This window comes from Globicephala melas, chromosome 13 (assembly GCF_963455315.2).
Source record: "Globicephala melas chromosome 13, mGloMel1.2, whole genome shotgun sequence".
In the NCBI taxonomy this organism is placed as follows: Eukaryota; Metazoa; Chordata; class Mammalia; order Artiodactyla; family Delphinidae; genus Globicephala; species Globicephala melas.
The window spans coordinates 16,942,425-16,961,926 of NC_083326.1; the positions used below are offsets into that span (position 1 = coordinate 16,942,425).

At 44.5% G+C, this 19,502-nt stretch overlaps 1 protein-coding gene across 1 annotated transcript in view; it reads left to right on the forward strand.

Annotated features, from left to right (window-relative positions):
* The window catches only part of TNFRSF11A (TNF receptor superfamily member 11a), a 56,683-nt gene extending 46,339 nt beyond the window's left edge, over positions 1 to 10,344 (forward strand). The window contains exon 10 of the mRNA XM_030868113.2: positions 10,004 to 10,344. Within this exon, the coding sequence (XP_030723973.2) occupies positions 10,004 to 10,344 (341 nt within the window). The remainder of the gene's footprint in view (positions 1 to 10,003) is intronic.
* Positions 10,345 to 19,502: the final 9,158 nt, after the last annotated feature.

Genomic DNA, 19,502 nt, shown 5'->3' on the forward strand with positions numbered 1-19,502 from the left:
AGAGGATGATTGTTCTTCAAACAGCTCCACAAGCCTATCTTTCAAAAATAATACCCGACGCTAAGTCGGTGTTAGCAGTGTCACAGCTCTTAAAGCACAAGGAGGGTTATCAGCAAAAACCAATGAAAGGGGAAAACATACTTGTGGTTTTGTTTTGCGTAACCATGTCTTGATTTACATCTTAAATTATCCTGATGACATGACGGTGGTTACCTTGGTTTTAAGCCCTTTCACCTGGAGTTTGGAGAATTCTGTATCTAGAAAATGATGTCACGTGAAGAAACAACTTCTTATGATTAATGTATCACTAGTTGGCCTGTGACTTGCTTCTGGCTCCTGAGATCACTTAATTGGTTCAGACACTTCTGAACTGGAGAGAGGTGTTTGTTCCCAGGGCCCACAACGATTCTTCATGAGCACCAGCTACATGATTCTCTATCAAATCTTTATTGAGGGTCCACTGAGACACGGAGACTTGGAAAAGCTTGGAAAACAAGTAGGGATTGGTGCTAGGGAATGGACAACACAAAAAGAATCAATAATTTGAGAAAGCAATGCCCTCCATGGCCAGCCCGCCTAACCTGCAGCCTCTTCACCTGCTCACCCACCTAAGTCTGGCCAACGCCAGCCTCAGCCATGTTTAGTGGGAATCTCTCACTTTCCGGCTTCTGCACTGTAACAGGCCTCCCCAGGTGTGGCCACCCTGTCCCCGCACGGTCCCCTTTTCCAGAGCACCCAGCTCCTCCTGACCTTCAAGTCCCAGCTCAAATGCTGCTTCCTAAACCAGGGATGCGCGTTGGCTGCCTGGGTGGCCACTCTCCCCTTCCTCAGCAGCCCCTCGTAATTCGTCTTGGCATCTTCCTCACCGAGCCCAGCACACTCACACCTTTATCAACAGCCATCTTCAGGCAGCCACGAACAGTTAGTTGGTAGGAATTGCCGTGACCTTCACCACTCCCGATCTTCTAGTCTCTCCTATGGCAGCTTATTCACAGTATAAATGAATAAATGTTCATAAGCTCATTCATTCATTCATTCATTCCTCCATCCATCCAGTCATGAATAACTAAAGGAATAAGAGCCCATAGCTTCCTGTTTGTTCCCTAACTCACTCTCAGCCTCCTACCTCTTCGGTCTGTTCAGGGGAGCAGGGGGCCAGGTAGGGGATGGAAGGATGGCCGCTAGCTGTCCTGGGCAGACTTAGGTGTCCTGGGCAGAGGAGGCAGAGATGGCAGAAAAAAGGATGCGCTGGTCCATCCAAGTGGCATAGACGTACCTAGGCTAATGCCTGGGAGCCAAGGGCACTGGAGGATTAGGGTACATGCCTGACTCCCACATCCCCCACCCTTGGTCTCCCATCCCTGGGCCCCACCCCGTCCTGAAATGACTATTCTTGACCATCCACTTCCATCCTGAAAGACAGATAAACGTTCTCTTACCTCAGTTTTCTTCCCCTTCCTCCCCACCCCCTGAGCAAAGGATAGTCCTCTGTTTCTAACTTTCTTCTCTCTCCTGTTGCAATGCCATCCACTAACTTGGGTTTGACTTTTAGCTAAGTATCATAAGGGCAGGTATTAGCTCACAGATTCTATAAGTTAAAAATATTTTTTAATTCAGTTATTTGGTAATAAAATTCAGCATTCATTGATGCTAAAGGTCAATGCATTATTTCAAAATATAAGAAAAATTTGTTCACTATATCTTTTAGTTTAGCCCTACTTCCCTTCCTTCTCTTCTAATTTTGGAAGGGTTTCATTTGTCAGCCATTCTAAGTAATTTTCAAGCATGATTCAGAATGGAACTATTAAATACTGTTTCCCTTCCCATATCATCATAGACCCAGTTTCTTCCAAATGCCTGAAACAGATCTTGCATTTCCATAAAAAGGAAAATCACATGAGAAGCATATGGGTTAAATATAAAATAAGTTTTTAAAAAATTCCAAAAGAACCCAATATAGCCTGGGTAATTTGAGTGGATTTGTGTATATTTTTAGTTCTTTTCCTTGGAAGAAAATCTACATGACAATTGGGTGATATTATTTGCTATAGTTCTTGTGATTTAATATTCATACGTACATTTTAAACAACATAATAAGCCTTTGAGAAGACAAGTATGCATTACCTTGCTTAAAAAATGTAAATTGTGTCAAGGATTGAGTTCTTAAAAGGAATTTTGTTCTCTCTGCCGGAGAAATAGGGATTCCACGGGGCCTGCTATGCAAAGCAGGGACTTAGCAAACTATAAACATCTTTCTGGTCATGATGAGATACTTCATTTATTCATTGTTTCTGTTGACTTAAAATGCTATTTTTAACTCTCTCAGGTGACCTGAAAATTCTTCTAGGTAAGTCACGTTAAATATTCATGTTAAGCCAACCAACCCATTTTAAATGTTAGAAACTCTTCAGATTTTCTAATTTAATAAAAACCCTCATGTCATGCTAATTCTCAAATCATCCTTTTGGGTAGCCTTCACATAGAAGTCTATCAATCCCCTTGTGTTCAGAGACACTTTAAGCCTGTTCTGACATCCTGAAGGTTGCATTTTTATCAATGACATTGTAGGTATTAGTTACCAGGTGCTGGCTAAGTGCTTCGTGTAGGTATTACCTTCCCACTTCCTCACAGGAATCCTATGGGCAAGTTCCTCGCCCAGGACCACACAGCGAGTCAGCGATGAAACCATGACTCAGCTCTCTGATTCTGAAGCCTATGCCTTCAACCATGGCACTGTCTCCCCATAAATCAGTGCCAATGTTGCTGATTTCATTTGTTTACCATGCGCTGGAGAATCCTCAGTGTGCTGTAGAATAAGGGCAAACTCGGGCTGGGATCATTGGCTTCTCAGGCTGAGCGCAGGGCAGTGGCCAGGCCAGGCCCAGAAGACTCCATGGGAAGGGGCGCTAGTGTCTGTGCAGGAGGTGATGGCTACTTTGACCTCTGAGTCCCCTTTCTTCTGCCAGTTGTCTCAGGAAGTTACTGTTTTCACTGTCACCGGTTCTTTTGGAAGGAAAGCTCTTTCTTCCACATGCCTCCAACCCCATCTTTTTTTGAAAGTAAAATAAAACTAAAATAAATGCCAGAGGCAGCTTGCTGGGGAAAGCTGGCGAAAAGCCAGCTCCGGAGAGTAGGGAAGAGGGAAGTGACGGGCCTGGCTTTGCTCGTATTCCCAGAGGTCTGTGGACTAATGGGACCTATGAAAGCCTTGAGCCTTCTTAAGGCATCTTGGACAAGCCTCATGCACCCCATCCCTCCCTTTCCACATTCCCCCCCTTAACCAGCCACCAGCAAGGGAGAAGGTCTCCCCTGACATCAGAACGTCCTGGGGTTTCCTTGGCTCTCAGTGGAGAGGGCTACCCCTTCTGGGCATGTACCAACTGCGGAAACCCCGGCAACCATGCTGATGAGGGGGCCCGCAGCACCCACCTTGCTGACATGGGGTCCTTTTGACTTGCCATCCCAGGGCCTTGCCCTCTCAGGTCCGTTCACGCAACCGTGTAAAACCCTCTGAAAGGCAGAAAGCTGATTTCAAGGAACGATTGTTTGTAAACAAGGACAGTTCAGGACTGAGGCGTAATACAGGGTAAGGATATTACCAGCTCATTCAAAACCTTGACCTACTCTAGTGCTACATTCAACTAGCTGCTGACTTGCACGATGAGAAATGAGATGGTGGGGGATTTGTGTAGAATTACATAGATGAGTGTTCAAACCAGAGACAGTCAGAATGATGGATTATTTCAGCAAAGAAAAGAAAAGTTGGTTAGATTGCTAGAGGTAAGTGCCCTTTCAGTCTTCAAGGTATTTTGAAGTCCTTCAACAAGACAGGGGTGGAAAGATAACATGACCGCTCAGTACGTTTCCTGAATCTCGTTACCTGGGGAGTTGCATGAGCACAAACATTACATTCTGGGAGTAATAATGCCAGCATTGCACCTATGAGAAATTCTGTGCTATTTCCCAAGCATTTTCAAATCCACTGTCTCGTCTGACCTTATGCCATCCTGCTGGCTATTCACACATTCATTTATTCATTCATTTATCATATGCCTGGTCTGGGCGGCTGCACGCTGCCAGGCTAGCTGGGCTTGAAAATTGATGCTCATTTCATAAAGAGCAGACCGTGTTGTTAGGTAGTTTGTCCCAACTCCACAGCTAGTGGAGGCCGAGCCAGGGCAGGACCAGAGCTTTCAGGGTCCTGCACTCTCCTCTGTCCCAACCCCATTTCTGTCCCTCCTGTACTCGGGCAGCCACTGAAACCACCACCCTTTTAGTCACCAGTCATGCTCTTCAGAGAGTGAAACACCACTCTAAGCTGCTAAAACCTCTTTGCTATTGAAGTTGAGACAGGTGAGACTAGGATGCCATGGATGTTAGTAGATTACTTGCAGGTGAGTCTGTATTGTGATGAGGCTGGAGAAAGAAGCCTGGACAGCTTTCATCCCTGAAGCCATGTCAGTCAGTAGAGGGGGAAAAAGAAGCAAGCCTGGAATGCTCACATGCGGAGGAACTGCGAGCTGGTGTTTGTAATGCAGCCAGCCTGGCACAGAGGGAGCACGCAGTAAATTCTGGATTTGAGGGGTTCCATCACTATTAGTATTATAATAGCGATCTAGCTTAATCTTAATCTAGCTTCACTTAACCATAGATTAGCCCACATCCCCCTAACCTCTGTAGAGTGACCTGACGGAAGCCGACAGCACACTGATTACTCACAACTAATGGGTCACTCTAGGACACCCCGGACCTTCTGCTCCCGCCCAGAGAATGGCCGCGCTTACTAAAATCCATAGATCTGCCCAGTCTTATGAGTGTGAGCTGATCCTGTTGTAATTTAAAACTTTAACTGTTGCATTAACTGGTTAAAAAAGAAAAAATGAAGTTGATAAGCATGAGAATTATTTCTATGAACTATTAAGTGCTTCAGGAAGATTCAGAGAATGAGCTGCTAAAATCTTTTTGCTGTTGAAGTTGAGAGGGTGAGGTGATGAAAGGTTGAGGCAATAAAACTCTAGAAGGATTCTGCACTTAGACTGCTTGGCAGCTGGCTTGGTTCTCATCTCACTTTAAAGAAACCAAAACGAGATCGGAGGCAAAGCCTGACAGGTATAACTGATACAGTCAGCAGACCTTTTCTCAAAGGGACAAGCCTCAGTTCTCTATCAGAAAGTGGGTGTTGAAAGTTTTATAGCAGGTGGCAAGTGGCTTGAACACCAGGGAAACATATCATAGAGTCCACGTTTTAGGAGCACCGGTGGGTAGCCTCTGCAACTCAGAGTTTTACCGAACGTTGAGTTCTTTATCAGTAGAGAAAATTAGATCGGCAAATGTGTCTGCAATATTGAAACATGTCCAACTTATAAGATGTTACCTCCAAAAATAGTAGCATTAAATTAGAGTATCAGTGAGGGGGGGGAGGGGGAAACAGAGCAGCACTCCTTATAGCTGTCTGCCATCTGCTACAAAGTTTCCAGAGCCCAGTGAAAAGTGAATATATGAAGCTCCTTGTGCAAAAATTAGTAAGAATTTCAAGATGATGACAACAGAACGTTAAACAAGCACGGGGCCCTTCTGAGCACAGGGCCCTGTGCGACTGCACAAGTCACATGCCCCTGAAGATGGCTCTGCTGTCACTTACTGTTACTGGCAAATAAGTAGAGCTTTTTAAAGTTTTGTCTGTACCAGTTTACTACTCTCATAAAAGTCAGTGTGAATGGAACAGACTTGGACTTGATCGAAGGTAGTTTTTGTCATTAATTGTACTTTCGATGAAGAAACACATGAAGAATAAAATTGAGAATCTCATACTCTTTCTAGGTAGCTTTTCTTTACATCCTATTTGTCAGGAGTTGAAAGGCCTTTTTTTGGTCCTCCCCTCCCTACTGTGCCCCCCGCAAGAATAATACTCTTGATCCAGTCTGTGGATCGAAGAATTATGAAATGTTTAAATATATTTCTTAGGAAAAAGGGTTTGAGTTCCATTTCGGAAAAAAAATAGAAAATAAGGATATCGATCCTATAGAATATATCAGAAATATATTGTTGACCATGAGGTAAAGGCATGGAATGAAATTTCATTTTTTTTTTTTGGTTTTTTGGCTGCATGGCATGTGGGATCTTAGTTCCCTGACCAGGGATCAAACCCATGCCCCTTATGTTGGAAGCGTGGAGTCTTAACCACTGGACTGCCAGGGAAGTCCCCTGGAATGAAATTCTTAAGAAGAAAAGTTTAACACAAAATCTTGATGTGTAAGATAATGGTTTAAAAAAAAATGGGTTTTTATCTGAGTTCAGACAAACTGAAGATTCTGATGAGGAAGGTAAACAACAATGGAGGCATGATGATGATTTGTTGGAAAATAAAATTTTAAATGATGGAGAAATTATATATACCATGACATAAATAGATAAATCCATATGAAGAGGACAAAAAAGATATTAAATTCAAGACCATAAATCAATCACGCAGTGGCTAGCACTGCCCTGTGTGTAGGTTTACAAGATACTGAGAAACAACAGAACCATGTTGTTCTTCAATGTTGTAATAATAAAAAGCTAAAGGAATTATACCAAGAAAAAAATCATACTTTGAAGCAACTTAAATTTGCTGCTCTTATTAAATAACCATGGTATTTTTTTATTTTTTATTTTTAAACAGTACATTTTAAATTGGAATATGGTTTATGGTACACACATATTATTTTTGATTTCTCACTTTGACTTTTTCTGTTAACTAGTGATCCCTCAACTAGGAAGACTTCTCCTGTGTTAGTTATTACGCTCATGCATGCTGCTGCTGCTACAGTAGAGACCTTATATCAGCTCTCAGTTAGCAGTTGTTGAGTTACTTGAAAAAGTCATTTACAAGTTCACCTCTTCAACATCTTTTTAAACTTAAAACATATAACTTGCATTCACACATTGATTTTTTACTATAGGGACATATGTGTTGGCTGAATATAGTTTCCTGAGCCTTTTTCACGTTAACCACACCATCTTAACTTCCAGGCGTAGCGAGTCTGAATGCAAACTCCTTCTGCATTTTTAAAGTCTTTTTCATTTTTTCTTTTAACAGCTGCCTTGTCCACACCACCACACACCAGTCCAGCAGCTTGCTGATGTCTTTCGTTTTGCGTTTAGTGGCTCACATTTATTTGGGTCCTTGCAAAGCATTGTTTTCTTAGAAACATTTGCCTTTTTTTCACACTTACTTACATTTCGCAACTTTACATAAAGACAGACCTTGGAGATACTGCAGGTTCAGTTCCAGACCACCGCAATAAAGCAAACACCACAATAAAGTGAGTCACACGAATTTTTTTGGTTTCCCAGTGCATATAAAGTTATGTTTACACTATACTGTAGTCTATTAAGTGTGCAATGGCATGTCTAAAAAAATAATGTACATACTCAGTTTAAAAATACTTTATTGCCGGGCTTCCCTGGTGGCGCAGTGGTTGAGAGTCCGCCTGCCGATGTAGGGGACACGGGTTCGTGCCCCGGTCTGGGAAGATCCCACGTGCTGCGGAGCGGCTGGGCCCGTGAGCCATGGCCGCTGAGCCTGCGCATCCGGAGGCTGTGCTCCGCAACAGGGGAGGCCCCAACAGTGAGAGGCCCGCGTACCGCAAAAAAACAAAAAAAAACTTTATTGCCAAAAATGCTAACCATCATCTGACAATGCAGGGTTGCCACAGACCTTCAACTTGTAAAAAACGCAGTATTTTCAAAGCACAATAAACCCAAGAGCAAGAAGACAAGGTACACTTGTATTTCATTAGATTTCCTAATAGGTTCAACTAGTTAAAAACAGACTTAAGAACTAACTTGGTAACTGGTGAGAGCAGAAAGACATAGGCATAATAGAGAGTAGACCTGTAGCATAGAGTATGCTCGATGTTATGAACACCTATGTTTTTAAAAAATTTTTATTTTATATTGGAGGATAGTTGATTCACAATGTTGTGTTAGTTTCAGGTGTACAGCAAAGTGATTCAGTTATACATATATCTATTCTTTTTCAAATTCTTTCCCAATTTAGGTTATTGCGAACGTTGAGTAGAGTTACATATGCTATACAGGTCTCTGTTGGTTATCTATTTTAAATGTAGTAGTGTGTATATGTCAATCCCAAACCCCCAATTTATCCCCCTCTCCACCTTTCCCCTTTGGTAACCTTAAGTTTGTTTTCTAAGTCTGAGTCTATTTCTGTTTTGTAAACAAGTTCATTTAACTTCACTTAGTATGATAATCTCTAGGTCCATCCATGTTGCTGCAAATGGCATTATTTCATTCTTTTTAATGGCTGAGTAATATTCTGTTGTATATATGTACCACAATGGATTTTCTTTATCCATTCATCTGTTGACGGACATTTAGGTTGTTTCCATGTCTTGGCTCTTGTAAACAGCACTGCAATGAACATTGGGGTGCATGTATCCTTTCCAACCATAGTTTTCTCTGGATATATGCCCAGGAATGGGATTGTGGGATCATGTCTGTGTATTTTAGAGGGAATGGAGAACATGGGTCAATCTGACTAGTTAGTGAATGGAATACTAGCTGTACTTGCCCAAGTCGCTTGGGGGAATTAATAGGCAAATAAATCCCTGCCACCACCCATCTAGGAACACCCCCAATACAACTGCCAACGGGAGAAGGAGCGTGAGTCACAAATCCTCCCTTGTGACTTTCAACTTGTTGCTCATATTTGAAATCTCTATTTTCATTGAAATCCCTGTAATGGGCCACTGTGCTTGTCTCAGGATCTCTGAAGGTACCCTGTGGGTGCAGGGAAGGCTCCTGGTATTTCCTGTATGCTGTTGGTATTTCAGTGAGACCATCCAAAATATGCCTTCCACATTTGGGAGAAATCTCTTCATGGAGAGTAATGACAGAAACGAGTTTATTTGTATAAGTTATTATTAAGCTTTGTCACAACAGAGAAGAAAAAAAAAAGATGAGGTTAATAGTGAGGCACTGTTTTTATGTTCACCTTCCCTGGTCAGACTGAAAGATTCTGCTGGTGATGCTGAGTGTTGGGGCATTTCTGCATCTGCTTGGTTTGTGGCATTTATTTTCACCTGCGTCATTTGTAGAGCATCAGTCTTTGACATAGGAGAATAAGAGGTAGTAGGTTTCCTAACATTTGTTGAACTTTCTATTTGTTTTTCAAAAGGCCCACTAATTAAAGGCTGGCTAAATCCAGTCACCCACAAAAAGTGATGACAGAACCCCCTGAGGACAAAACACCTCCCAGGGATCGAAGGAAAGAGTGATTTGTAAGATTGTTTTTGTTTGGTTGGTTGGCTTTTCTCCATTTTACTTTAGTCTTGTGAATCTCTCTTTTTTCTAGGAGTTTGAAAAAATGTTAAGGAAATTAATTTCTGCTAAATACTGAGCCCGGGTGGCCCCATGGCCCACCAGGGCTGAGCTTAGGGACCTCTCCAGGGAGGGTGAAAAGATGTGAAAGAGTCTGGTCAGAGAGGAGGCTGAGCTGCTGTGGGCTCCAGGGTCCTAACAGGCCGCAACCTTCGCTCCAGCCTTTGCTTCCCTTCCTGATGCATTTGACCATTGCCGAACCACTGGCTGTGTTTGCTGCGTTATCCATCACGTGCGCACACCCTTTTGCAACATCTGAATCCCGTCCGTGATTCTGCGATGCGGGCGGGCTCTCCTGCCAGTGTCCCCCGAGGTCATTGTGGCCAACGACAAAACCTGAGGATGGCCCACTGTCTTGCTTCTCTTCCCTCGTCTTCTTTCTCTCTCCCTCCCTTTTTCCTTCCTCCACCTCAGTCAGGCCCGGTGAGACGGCAAAGGAAGGAACCACGGGGAGTGCCCCATGCATTTTAGGGGACGGGTGGGTGAGGAAGGGCCGCCCGTGAGAGGGCCGGGGCGCCAGCGCCCCTCCATGCATTGGGAAACTTTCCTCTCACAAGACCAAGTTCTCGCCCAGAACTGATGACTCACCCTCTGCGTGTTCTCTCTTCCTCTCCCCTTGTAGGAAATGTGACTGGAAACAGTAACTCCACGTTTATTTCCAGCGGGCAGGTGATGAATTTCAAGGGCGACATCATCGTGGTCTACGTCAGTCAGAACTCGCAAGAGGGTCCGGCAGGGCCGGGCGGCTGCGCGGGGGAGCCGGTGGGCCGCCCGGTGCAGGAGGAGAGCCCGCCGTGCTGCGACTCGTTCGCCGGCCTCGGGCCGCGCTTCCCGGACACGTGCGCCGGCCTCGAGGTGGGCCCGGGGCTGCAGGAGCGAGGCGCCCCCGGGCCCGACAAGGCCTCGCGGCCGGTGCAGGAGCAGGGGGAGGCCGAGGCCGGCGCGCCCGAGACGCGGCGCTGAGCAGCCGAGAACCCGCTGCGGTTGCAGCCGGGCGGGCGCGGAGCTGCGGGCCTTCCAGCCCGCCCTCCGCGCCGCGCACATCGGGAGCCGCGTCCCCAGCTGACGACGCCGCCGCGCACCCGTGCCTGGGCGGGACTGAGGGCGGGGCCTGGGATGGGGCGGGGCCGTGGCCCCAGAGGTGTGCCGTTGAGCCCCTCCGTTCGGTACACCTGCGTCAAATGACCGGACGTTCTTTATCCATCTTGTTCTAAATAGAATCGGGGACTTTAAAAACAAACAAGCAAACAGAAGTACATTTGTTATTACTACTCACTTCCATCCACGGTCACGTGTCTACTAATTGCACAGGTACACGTTGCTCTCTTCTGTTACTCCACTTTTTACCTCCTTCTAGTTTTTCTTCTTCCACTTCCACCTCCCATTATTAGTTCGTCAGTAGTTTGTCTCTTTACGACATCTGTTTTTATGGCCGTCCTGTTCTATTTGGATCTGTATCCCTTCCCCCACCCCGTCCTCCATGTTTGATATTTGTATTTCACTGTCTCTCATAACGTTTCTCTTGATATTGTCCGCCCTTTTTTCTTTTTACTATTTCACGATTTTCTTGAAAGGTCTCGTAAGGGTGACGGTCTTCTTTATATGTTTTCTTTTGGTCCCTTCTCACAAGTAGATGACTGTGTTTTGGTGATGGCGGGGGCGGGGAGAGGTGAGGAGTCTGTACTAAGCACTTTTGGAAGAAGGCTAGAAATGTGAAGCCTGGGGGGAGGCTCAGAGAACAAGAGGAGGGACTTTTAGCTTTCGAAAACTTTTCTGAGTTCTCAGTTTTCTAAAGGAAGGAAAAGGGGAAATCCCATTTTCACCCTGAATGTTTTTTAAGTTTGTGTCAATTTCTAGGCAGCACTAGGTTGCAATTCGTGTCTGCCTCCTTTACTCCATCTCAAAATGGTTCATTTCCCCCTGGTGAATGTAGTACCCTTCCCAGCAGAGGCACTCAGGTACTTGGGAAACTAAATCTCAAAATTCCAAGTTGCTGCACTTGGCATTCTTATTCTTGATGTGTCCCTGGAAAAGGTGTGGAAAATGAGTAGGACATGGGATGGCCTGCACACACGGTGAAAGGAAGGTGCCAGGAAAGTTCAAGAAAGGAAGAATAAAGTTGTGCATTTGTTTTCTTTCTAAACAAGAATAGCATAAATGTGTTCAGGCAGTAGGCACCATTTTCTTCCTAAAAAATCGTGTATCTGTAATTTAGCCTTGTAGAAGTGGAAAACATTCTTATTATTTTCCATGCGTTTACATTAAAAACCCAAATCCTTATATTGTGAACTTAAGAAAACTTATCATAGAGGTGCTTTTCTCTTAGCATCAGTGCTCTTGTGAGGAAACATACAATGTGAGTCAGAGTGAAAGGAATTACCTAGGATGTTTCATCTGTTGTGGCCAGTGAGCATTTGTTCTCCTCAAATACTAAAGTTAAAATATCTAAGCACATTAAAATTAATTTTGCAGATCTGGTTGGTTTTAAGAGTGGTGATAGCAGTCACTGTCCAGACTTTAATGGCCACAAATGCCCAGCTGAAGGGAATGAATGATCGTTGATCACTGGTTTCTCCCTGTCGGTTGCAGGTCTCTTGGAAATGCTAGAATAGTAGCCATCAATTATGACTTTTAATGGAGAAGCAGAGGTGGTTCTATAATTTATGGGGCTTCTTAGCTGACAAGAAAAACTGCAGGAAATAACTGTGTTGCCAGGATGATCCGTTGGTGGGAATTTACTGTCTGTGCTGCCCTTTTAGTTCACATCCATCCAAAGAGAGATGTTATAAAAATGGAAGAAGCCGTTAAACCTTTTGACATATTAAACAAAGTATAGTTCACAAAGGAGAAGGCTGAGCTAAAGACCCAAGTTTCTACTGTGACTGTCATCATCTCACTAATACTTTCCTTTTCTTTCCTATAAAAAGGCACTAATTTTTGACATTTTCCCAAACTAGAGATAACATAAGGATGCTACAGTGAATGTTAAAGTATTTTGAGATCCTTAAATAAAAAGTGCTAAATAAATACATAAGAATCTACTTTCAGAAAAAGGTAGTATTCTTTCCCATGCTGATCCCTACTAATTCTATATTGATCCAAAAACAATTAAATGGTAGGAGGTATATAGCAAATATAGGTCTGTGTCTGTGTATTATAGAGATGTATATGACAAATGTAAACAGAATGAAATGAAGACAATAATGAAAAACTGGGGAATGTGATAAAGAGATTATTAAACATATTTGATGATAAAAAAATTTTTTCACGGCTTGTTTAAACAAAGCTTTTTGTGAAATAATGATCTGACTTCTTTCTGATCTCTATGATGTACTGTGGTATCAAATGTTGGTTATATGGTGTCACTGGTGGAAACCTCAACAAGAGTTGGGACAGAAAGTGCCTTTTTTTAATAATATATCTACCATTGATCTCATAAGTAAAATTCTTTAAAATGTAGGTTGGCTAGGCAGTGAAAGAGTTGAAACGGAAACGGAGTCTAGTGTTTTCTACCCACACCTAATTCAGCTGTCAGAAGTAGGAAGAATTAATTTCTTCTCTCTGCCTGCAAGCACAAAGAGTAGTTTGAATGTGAGGTATTGGAACCTTCCTATGGCAAAGGAAAAGAGGGCTCTTGCTGTGTAACAAGCTACCCCAAAACTCAGTGGTTTAAAACAATCACCATTGATTTAGCTCCCAGCCCTGTGGGTTGGCTCAGCTTGGTTGGTTCATTAGGCCTGGAGGAGCCCAGCTGGGCTTGCTGACCTGCGTGCAGTCTGCAAGCTGACTGGCTCCGGGAAGGCTGGCTGGACTGAACCCTGTCCACGCGGTCCCTCATCCTCCCAGCAGGCTGCCCTGGCCTTCTTCTCATGGTGGTGCCTGGGTTCTGAGAGCAAACAAAACCATATCAGGCTTTTTGAGACCTAGGCTTGAACTGGTGTGCTGTCATTTCTGCCACATTCTGTTGGCCAAAGTAAGACACAGGGTAGCCAGATTGAAGGGGTGAGTACACAGAGTTGCAGGGTGACACTGAGAGAGTGGTAGATACAAGGAGGGGAGAATGGGGCCCTTTTGCCATCTCCATCACAGGAACATTGTTCATAATCAAATGGTGCTGGGGAGAGTGCAGCTGGGAGCAGGAGAGGAACGTTTCCCAGCCCCCAGTAAGTGCTTCCTTCTCTGGTGACCAGATGCCTTTGATGCAGAGTACAGTCAGTTCCTACAAATGAGTACTGAGGTTCCTTCCAAAGCCAAACATCCATGATGAGGGAACTGGGTCTATGGTACTACTGCATTCCATTGGCACAGATCATGGAAAAGTGACGATTTGTAAAATCAAGAAAACTGGTGAGATACTTTGGGTAGAAGAACCTGCTACATAAACAGATAAACGATGTCATGTTCACCCTTTAGGCTGATTCAACAAACAAACTCTTTATGGTTGGGTACTGGGCAAAAGGGTGAGCTTGAGCAGAAGTACTGTCTTTGGTGGAAGAGGCATAATTTTGACATGTTTGCCCTTTGACCGTCTCTGATGGCACATGACTCTCCTTGGCCATCTGCTTTGGGGAGCCCTGGGGTGCTCTGGGCATGAGTTGCCTAACCTTTTGTGCGAAAGGGTAAATCAAAGTCCTAAACGTTCGGTTGGTGAGTCATCATTTTTATTTAATGTGCTTTTGATGCTTGGGCCCCGAGCATCCTTGAGAAAGGAGATGAAGATAGCTGCAGAGTCCTAGGGAGTCTGGGATGTCCTAGATTTCTGGGGAAGACTGTGGATATTGCTGTGCTCCAGGGCATAAGGATGGGTTATCTATGGAATTCCTGACTCCCCAGGGCTATGCTGGTGAAGAGACTACTTTGCAACTACTAAAGCCTTTCCAAAAATAGGTGGGTAGGATTTCCCTGCTAGCACAGTGGTTAAGAATCTGCCTGCCAATGCAGGGGACACGGGTCCGAGCCCTGGTCTGGGAAGATCCCACATGCCGCAGTGCAGCTAAGCCTGTGCACCACAACTACTGAGCCTGTGCTCTACAGCTCACGAGCCACAACTACTGAGCCTACGTGCCACAACTACTGAGCCCGCGTGCCACAACTATTGAAGCCTGTGCACCTAGAGCCCATGCTCCGCAACAAGAGAAGCCACTGCAGTGAGAAGCCCGCGCCCCACAACGAAGAGTAGCCCCCACTCGCCACAACTAGACAAAGCCCACGTGCAGCAACAAAGACCCAATGCAGCCAAAAATAAATAAATAAATAAATTTATTTAAAAAAAAATAGGTGGGTATCTGAAATTGAGCAGGGGTGGGGTCAGCAGTGGGCACAAGCATGTAAGGTGGTATCACTGAAGCCAAGCTCAGAAGTGCAGGGGAACCACATGTTCTGGAAACCCTGGACCAATGCTCCCATGGCAGCTCCTGCTATGGAGCTGAATTAATATAATGAAATGGGTTATTCCTTCCTTCATAACTTTATTTAGTTTAAAAGAATTCCTTAACCCTTTCAGCCTACATTATGACTTGATATCACTGTTTATAGTGAAAATTTCTCTAAAAACCTTTTAGTATAGCAATAGCTGTATTTATAATTTAGACTCTTTAAATATTATAGCATAATACCCTTGAGATCCATCCAAGCTATTGGGTACATCAGCAGTTAGTTCATTTTTATTGCTGAGTAGTATTCTGTTGTATGGATGTACCACCGCTTATTCACCCACACTTGGATTCTTTCCGGCTTGAGGCAATTACAAATAAAGCTGCTATAACAATTTGTGTGGACATGTGTTTTCATTTCTCTTGGGTAAATACCCAGGTGTGGAATTGTGGGATCATATGGTAAATATATATTTAACTCTATAAGAAACTGAAATTATTTTCCAAAGTGGCTGTACCATTTTACATTCCCTTCATTTCATCAGCAGTGAAGGAGAGTTCCAGTTGCTCCATATCCTTAGCAGCACTCGGTAGCATCAGTTGTTGATTTATTTTAATTTTAGCCGTTCTAATAGATGTCATTTGACTTTAACTGAGCATCTTTTCATATGTTTATTTGGCCATCTTTATCTCTTATTTGGTGAAGTGTGTGTTTGAATCTTTTGCCTATATTTTAATTGGTTTGGTTATTTTCTTATTGTGTTTTGAAAGTTCTTTATATATTCTGAATATGAGAATATATAGGTTTTTAGGGCCTTTTATTTCAATGACAAAGAAACCATGGAAAAATACATATTTAAAGCTTTTAGAGCATTCTGAAAGTATATTTAATACCGTTAGTAAAAAAGTAAAGATGTCGCAATTTTTCATTTTATTAAAAAATTAAGGTTCAGGATATGTATAGCAGTAACATTTTTTCAGAGTAAATGTTTCTACAATAAAACCTCTCTTCACAGTGGGACTCGCAGTGGCAGGGCCCAGAGCCGTCGCTTGCTCTGTGGGCTGCTATGTCCTATAAGGCTTTATGGACTACATCAGTCACGCTTCTAGGGAGCACATTCACCCATGGAAACTGTGAGTTTTGTGTTTTACATGCTGGTATAAATGTCTTTATTTGGTTGGAAACGTGGAATGTTTTTCTATTGATATTTTCTGATTTCGTCATTTTATATATTAATAATAATATAATAATGAGGTGCTGGGAGAGGGAAACCATGAAAACAAACTCCAAATGCTACCGTCACCTATGTCTGGAAATAGAGGGAGCTGGTAGCCACGGGATAGACTTTGTTATCATGGGCAAGGTTGTTTGGTCTTATGAAGTTAAGGCCAGTTGGTATCTGTTGGCTGGAGTGTGATGGGATCCGTTGTGCCCTGACAGAAATGCTCCACATTTGCCCTTGGTCTGCAGAACTAGTGGAGGGGAGGGGAGTAAGGCCGGGCTGCATGGAGACGTTCCACGCTCAGGAGCTCTGGGAAGGGCTAGGAGCATCCATGTGGGGTCCCCTGGGAGAAAGGACACCAAGGGCTCTGAGGAGTATTGGGCTGGTGCTGAACAGCTGGGGCTGACAGGTGGACACTCCTGCAGACCCAGCCACGTCCCACTCAGCTCTGGGGACAGTGGCTGAGCGTGAGCGAGGTAAGTCCAACATTATCCCTGGAGGCTCTCCTCTCCTCAACAGCACACAAGTATCTCTAAGTGTGGGGCAGTGCTCGACGGTGACCAGAGGCCGTGACAGACCACACCTGAGCTCACTAGCTTTTCTCATCTTCTCTGGGGTATTTGGAAGGAGACCAGTTCCCCTTTGGACCAAGTAAGACCTTGGGGTTCTTGGATGCCTGGATGGAGAGGCTCTACCTGTGAGCTGTTTGACACATGGGGGCTCCAGCAATTAATAGGAAAGAGAAAAGAGGTGCAGCTGTGTTTATACTTGCAGCTGGTGAAGCAGGCATGCCAGAGATGGACAGATAATGGAAAAGAGGAATCAGGACTTTATGAATTTGACCACAACTACCCCAAAGAGATCAGAACCTTTCACATGGACTCCACAGCCCCCGGCCCTCCAGGTTCATCCCACACCGCCCTCCTCCATTCCAGCTGCACTGGTCTCCCAGTGCACACGCTGCAGAATGGTGCAGTCAGAGAAAATAGCATGTGCGAAGGGGTAGGATGACTTCCCTCTGAGATAGACTGGGATGGTATTAGTAGCTCTTTTTTTAACCAATCAGAAAACAAGGACAATCTAGATGGGGAGAGGCCATGCCATGGAGCGGGGGTCACCGATGAGAATGTGTCAGAACCAGGGAGTCTTGTCTCTCTGTGTGTCTGTGCCCCCCCATCCTCCTGCACTCTTCCTTTCCAACTTCCCTGATCTCTTCTCTGTCCCCTAATTCTGTGTCGCTTTCTCCCTCTTTTCCTGTTGCTCAAGCCATTCTCTGACTCTCTGACTCTTCCCCCAGGCACTTGGTCCGCTTCCCCTTTTCCATCCTTCCATGTGGCTCCCACATTCCTTATTGTTCCCTCAACGCCTCTTCTGTCCCTCCCTGCCTCCTGGGCCCTCAGAGCCTCCCCTGCCCAGATTCCTCATGTCCTGTGTCCAATCCCTGCTCTGGTCCCCTCTGCCAGGTCCTCCATTTCCCTCCTCCACCCCGGGACTTCGGGCTGCAGAGGGTGCTGTGCTGAGGTCTTCTTGCTGAAGCTAAACCTTCTACCCATCACTCTCTAAGAATGTGACTTTTTCTTGGAAATTACCCGTTTATTCCTCTTGCACCAGTGAGCATATTGCTTTCATGTCAAGCCAAAGTCCAGATCCCACCTTCCTTAGGAAAGGACCCCTCAGTCACAGAGGTGGGGTTTGGACTCGAATCTCGCCATTTCAACCTCTGGCTGCGTGTATGGATCCATAGCGTTGTGTTTTATTTATTTTTTTAAATTAATTAATTAGTTTATTTTTGGCTGTTTTGGGTCTTCGTTGCTGCGTGCGGGCTTTCTCTAGTTGGGGCGCGCAGGGGCTACTCTTCGTTGCGGTGCACGGGCTTCTCATTGCAGTGGCTTCTCTTGTTGCGGAGCATGGGCTCTAGGCGCACAGGCTTCAGTAGTTGTGGCACACGGGCTCTAGAGCGCAGGCTCGGTAGTTGCGGCGCATGGGTTTAGTTGCTGCGCGGCATGTGGGATCTTCCCGGACCAGGGCTCGAACCCGTGTACCCTGCATTGGCAGGCGGATTCTTAACAGCTGCGCAACCAGGGAAGCCCAGCATTGTGTTTTAAATGGTTGTTTAAACCCTTAAAGTCTGCTCGGTGGTAGTGGAAACCAACAACTATTTCTGACTGCCTCAAAGTCAAGCTTGCACAAAGGAACCCACTGTGGTGAAATCAGGTCAATTCAGGGAGGGATTTCAAAGACGAACCTTAGATGTTGGAAGGGCAGGAAGGAGGCAGCTCCAGAGATAGCCCCTCTGTTCTTGCCCCCTCACGTTCCCCCTCAGACTCAGTTTCTCTCTGTCTCCCTTGTAGCTTTGCTATGCGTGGTGCAGGTAACAGCTGCTCTCTTCCCAAATCTTCAGCGCCCAAATCCTTTCATTTCCAGTGTCCACTATCCACTGGCCAGATGTAGTTGTGTGTATGTGTATATGAGTATAGATAAACCTTATAGATATAAACTATACCCAGTTTATACATAAGACAGTTCCAAATTCCATGAAATAACACTCTAGGTATCTCAACACAACTTTCCAACCAGAATACCATTCATAGGTCACATGGATCAGTCCAATCAGTGGCCAAGGAGGGCCACTAACATAAAACAAGGCACTCGTTTTACGGGACAGTCAGGCGTGTGGGCAGAAGTGTGTCCAGAGGAAGATGGAGGATGCTGGACCCCTGAGCCATGTGTAGCCCTGACTGCTGAGGTCTGATAACATGAGCAAACACAGTGAGGACAAGATCATTATAGGACTTTCATTCTCTTCCAATTTCTGTTCTATCAATAATGAGTCAAGAAAAGATACGTCTTTCTAGTTGGAAGACACAATTTAAGGTTCTGCTCTGAAGACGTTGGTGGGAAAGTGGGACTATTTAGAAAAGAGTTCTTCGAGTGCCTTCCTTTTTAAAATAAGCATTTTTATTAAGCCAGAGCTGGCTATGCTTCTGAAGGTAAGGTAGGGATAGAGCAGTAATTCCTGACAATATATTACTCAGCCATAAAAGAATAAGGAAATTCTGCCATTTGCAACAACATGGATGGACCTCGAGGGCAGTATGCTAAGTGAAATAAGTCAGACAGAGAAAGACAAATCCTGTGTGATGTCACTTGCATGTGGAATCTAAAAAAGCCAAACTCACAGATACGGAGACCAGAAGTAGCTGCCAGGGGGCTGGAGGTGGGGAAATGGGGAGATGCTGGTCAAAGTTACAAAATCCCAGTTATAAGAGGAATAACTTCTGGAGATCTAATGTGCAGCATGGTGACTCTAGTTAGCAATACTCTATTAAATACTTGAAAGTTGCTGGGAGAGTAGACCTTAAATGTTCTCATCACAGAAAATTATGTGAGGTGATGGAGGTGTTGACTAAGTTTACTGTGGTAATCATTTCACAATATACATGTGTATCAAATCATGACGTTGTATATGTTAAACTTAACGCAATGTTATATGTCAGTCAATAAATCTGGGGAAAAAATAATTCCC